The sequence below is a fragment of the Vicia villosa genome, unplaced genomic scaffold, assembly GCF_029867415.1.
Source record: "Vicia villosa cultivar HV-30 ecotype Madison, WI unplaced genomic scaffold, Vvil1.0 ctg.000175F_1_1, whole genome shotgun sequence".
Classification (NCBI taxonomy): Eukaryota; Viridiplantae; Streptophyta; class Magnoliopsida; order Fabales; family Fabaceae; genus Vicia; species Vicia villosa.
The window spans coordinates 514,305-518,788 of NW_026705050.1; the positions used below are offsets into that span (position 1 = coordinate 514,305).

Sequence of the window (4,484 nt, forward strand, 5' to 3'; positions counted from 1 at the left end):
GACTTACTATCATAATTGTGTAAAGCCACCGGTAAAGTTTGTAACTAAATCATTAAAGTTAACATTGACACAACTTTTTAACTACTTATTTGTATTCACATTAATTTATTCAATCCAGTCATATGACAAACTAATGTGCAGTACGCACTAACACAAGTCTTTCTATAATATATGTTTCTTTTCCAAAATAAGTCTTTCTTTACCTAAGTAAAGCAAATCTAACAACTAAAAAAATGCAACATTCAAAGAAATCCAAAACCACCTAACTTCTCTTTGTTTCTATACATAAGAAATAGTGAATGTGAATGGAAGAAAAAACAGTCAATGATGGCATACTCAAAACTGACACATATATTAATGATCAATGACCAAACATCATCATGAAACATAACACACACATAAAACAAAAACACCACCGCTTCATAATCCTAGTACAATTCAACTTCCTTTTCAACTCATCTTCAACCAAGGTAGTACTAACTTTTTCTTCTCTCCATGAAACTTCACTCCTCTCTTCTCTTCTTTTCTTCCATCTTCCATTTCTACACTCTTTCTTCTTCACTCAACTCAGATGGCTTAGCACTTCTATCATTCAAAACCCACTGGACATCACTTCCACCTCTCATAAACTCAACATGGAACCCATCTCATTCCACACCATGTTCATGGGCTGGTCTCAAATGCAACTCTTTCCACCGTGTAATCTCTCTCAACCTTTCCTGTCTTGATATCTACGGTCAACTAGGACCACAAATTGCTAACTGCACACAACTCCAACACCTAGACCTTAGTTACAACTACTTCAATGGCCAAATACCTCAATCTTTCACTAACCTTCACAATCTCAAATACCTTGATCTTTCTGTTAATATTCTCACAGCTCCATTTCCTCATTTCTTGTCTCAAATCCCTCTCCTTAAAGTTCTTGATCTCTCTTATAACCAACTTCACGGTTCCATTTCAACTACTATTGCCAACATGACTCATCTCCAAGAATTGTACCTCAAATATAACAACTTCTCTGGTTCAATTCCTTCCTCTATTGGGAACTGTACTCAGTTACAAGACTTGTATTTGAATGATAATCAGTTGGAGGGTGTTCTTCCTTACAGTCTCAACAATCTCAATGAACTTCTTAACTTTGATGTTGCCAACAATAAACTAACAGGTACTATTCCATTAGGTTCTTCTGGTTGTCGAAATTTACAGTTTTTGGATATCTCATTCAATGATTTTGGTAGTGGAATTCCATATAGCATTGGTAATTATACTGCTTTATCACAATTTGCTGCTGTGAAATCTAACTTGGTTGGACCTATTCCATCTTCCATTGGTCTGCTTACCAAGCTTTCGGTTCTTCGCCTTTCGGAGAATCATTTATCTGGTAAAATACCATCTGAAATAGGTAACTGTAAGTCTTTGACTGAGTTGCATTTGTATTCCAATCGACTTGATGGAAAAATTCCGAGTGAATTGGGAAAACTCAGTGAATTAAGGGACCTTGAACTGTTTTCTAATCAATTGAGGGGCGAAATTCCGCTCGAGATATGGAAGATTCGAGGTCTCGAGTATCTGTTTGTGTATAATAATAGCCTTTCTGGTGAACTTCCTGTGGAGATGACAGAGCTCAAGAACCTTAAAAACATTTCATTGTTTAACAACATGTTCTCTGGAGTGATACCTCAAAGCTTGGGAATTAACAGCAGTTTGGTGCAGTTGGACTTTGTGAATAATAGGTTCACTGGTAACCTTCCACCAAATCTTTGTTATGGAAGAAAGTTGAGTGTTTTGAATATGGGAATCAATCAGCTTCAAGGTAGAATACCTCTTGATGTTGGAAGATGCACAACTCTAAGAAGGGTCATTCTTAAACAAAACAAATTTAACGGGCCTCTCCCGGAGTTTGAAAGGAATACCAATCTGTTATACATGGAGATCAGCAACAATGAAATCAACGGATCAATTCCGTCGAGCTTGGGAAACTGCACGAATCTCACTGATTTAATGTTGTCTATGAACAAACTTAGTGGGAGTATACCACCGGAGTTAGGTAGCCTTGTGAATCTTCGGACGCTGAATCTTGCTCATAATGACTTAGAAGGTCCTTTGCCTTTTCAGCTCGCAAACTGTACCAAAATGGACAAGTTTGATGTGGGATTTAATTTCCTGAATGGTTCATTGCCGTCGAGTTTGCAGAAGTGGACAAAGCTAAACACACTAGTTTTGAATGAGAATCGTTTTAGTGGCGGCATTCCAGAGTTCTTGTCGGCTTTTAAAGATCTTTCGGAACTACAGCTTGGCGGTAATATGTTTGGAGGGAAAATTCCTAACTCCGTTGGGACATTGCAGAATTTGATCTACGGGTTGAATCTAAGTTCTAATGGGCTGATAGGAGACATACCTGTGGAAATTGGAAAGCTGAAAAGTTTACTAATGATGGATCTTTCTCGTAACAATTTGACAGGAAGCATACAAGTTCTTGATGACCTCCCTTCATTAGTCGAAATCAGTATTTCGAACAATTCTTTTCAGGGTCCCGTACCGAAAATGCTAATGAAGCGGTTTAATTCTCGCTTGTCATCATTTTCGGGGAATCCCGGGCTATGTATCAGTTGTTCACCATCCAGTGGCTTTGTTTGCAACGAAAGCAGCTATGTTAAACCATGTGACAACAACAACAATTCTATGAGTAACAAAGGCCTCAGTAAAGTTGCAATTGTGATGATAGCGATAGGATCCTCAATATTTGTTGTTTTGCTGTTGATGGGATTAGTTTATATCTTTGGCAGAAAATCTAAGCAGCAAGTCCATATCACTGATAACGGAGGTCCTTCGTCCCTTCTTAACAAAGTGATGGAGGCTACATCGAATCTAAATGATCGGTATATTATTGGCAGAGGAGCCCATGGAGTTGTCTATAAAGCCAATGTAAGTCAAGACAAAGCTTTTGCAGTAAAGAAGCTAGCATTTGCTGTCAGCAAAGGTAAGAACTTGAGTATGGTTAGAGAAATTCAAACCCTTGGACAAATCAAGCATCGAAATCTTGTCAAATTGGAAAACTTTTGGTTGAGACAAGATTATGGTCTAATTCTGTATAGCTACATGCCAAATGGAAGCCTTTATGATGTCTTGCATGAAAAGAAGCCAGCACCGTCTTTAGAGTGGAATGTACGGTATAAGATAGCTATTGGAATTGCTCATGGGTTGACTTATCTCCATTATGACTGCGTTCCTCCCATAGTGCACCGAGATATCAAACCAAACAACATACTTCTAGACTCTGATATGGAGCCTCACATTGCAGACTTCGGTATTGCTAAACTTTTGGACCAGTCCTCTACATCAAATCCTTCCCTATCTGTGCCTGGCACAATCGGTTATATTGCACCAGGTAACTAACTAACTCACTAACTAGTGATTTGATTTTTATCTTCACAAAATTTTCGTACGGTTGAGTAACATATTTGTTTATATTGGCCTTTGACAGAGAACGCTTATACAACGGTAAGTAGTAGGGAGTGTGATGTATACAGCTATGGAGTAGTTTTGCTTGAGCTGATAACCAGAAAGAAGGTAGTAGATTCATCGTTTCCGGAGGGTACTGATTTAGTGGGTTGGGTTAGATTGTTGTGGAGTGAAACAGGAGAAATTAATCAAATTGTTGATTCAAGCCTTGCGAACGAGTGTCTAGATACCAATATAATGGAAAATGTTGCAGAAGTGCTTATGGTGGCTTTGAGATGTGCTGAAAATGATCCACACAAGAGGCCAAAAATGACAGATGTTACTAAGCAGTTATCAGATTCAAATCCACAGAAAAAAAAGGTAAGAAGGGCTAGTTTTGTAAAAGATTTCTAACTTGTATCTATTATCATGATATTATATAGATATCACTTTTGTTGTAAGCATTGTGCTTCAAATTTGGTGAATAATAATATCATAATCCTATAAGCTCTTGTAGAAATATGTATGCTGTGATCTTGAATTCAGATCATCTTTATTATTACCACAATATGTTGTTAGCACTTTTCTTTAAGAATTAGGTATTGAATATCACTTCATTTTGTCCACTCTTATTGTTAATTCCAATTATTTTTATTTATTTGGGGTTATAAATATGACTTCGTTACAACCTATTTTTCATCAAAGATTCTTTTATGATTTTCTTTCCTTACAATGTTCTTTAAGTGTGACAACCGGCAATGTTCTGGGTTGATCAAACACACTGTTCTTGCTAACATTCTAAGTGTTGTGGTCTTGTAGACCTCTTTTAACTATGATTTTGGTTTTGTTTTGTTGTTGAACTATTTATTTATATTTTTTATAAGCAAATGGATATATTAATAAGGAGTAGAAATAGTACTCAACAAAGATACAATCAGCAGGAAGTAAAGCATGCATTCTATTGGTGCATGAAACCAATTGTACCACAAGGGACATTTTACCCCCTTGTTGCCAATGGATAGCCATGACCAAGACACCAA

At 37.0% G+C, this 4,484-nt stretch overlaps 1 protein-coding gene across 1 annotated transcript; it reads left to right on the forward strand.

The window, feature by feature from the left end:
* Positions 1 to 350: 350 nt before the first annotated feature.
* On the forward strand, positions 351 to 4,062 carry LOC131624962 (receptor-like protein kinase). Its single transcript, XM_058895885.1, has 2 exons — positions 351 to 3,391; positions 3,488 to 4,062. The coding sequence occupies exons 1-2, from the start codon at positions 496 to 498 to the stop codon at positions 3,856 to 3,858; spliced, it is 3,267 nt and encodes a 1,088-aa protein (XP_058751868.1). The 5' UTR covers positions 351 to 495; the 3' UTR covers positions 3,859 to 4,062.
* The last annotated feature ends 422 nt before the right edge of the window (positions 4,063 to 4,484 follow it).

Excerpts from the sequence above, each read along its gene's own strand:
- LOC131624962 (XM_058895885.1), top strand. The coding sequence starts at position 496 with ATGAAACTTCACTCCTCTCTTCTCTTCTTTTCTTCCATCTTCCATTTC. Across the intron at positions 3,392-3,487 it reads AATCGGTTATATTGCACCAG|AGAACGCTTATACAACGGTA; the intron begins GTAACTAACTAA and ends GGCCTTTGACAG.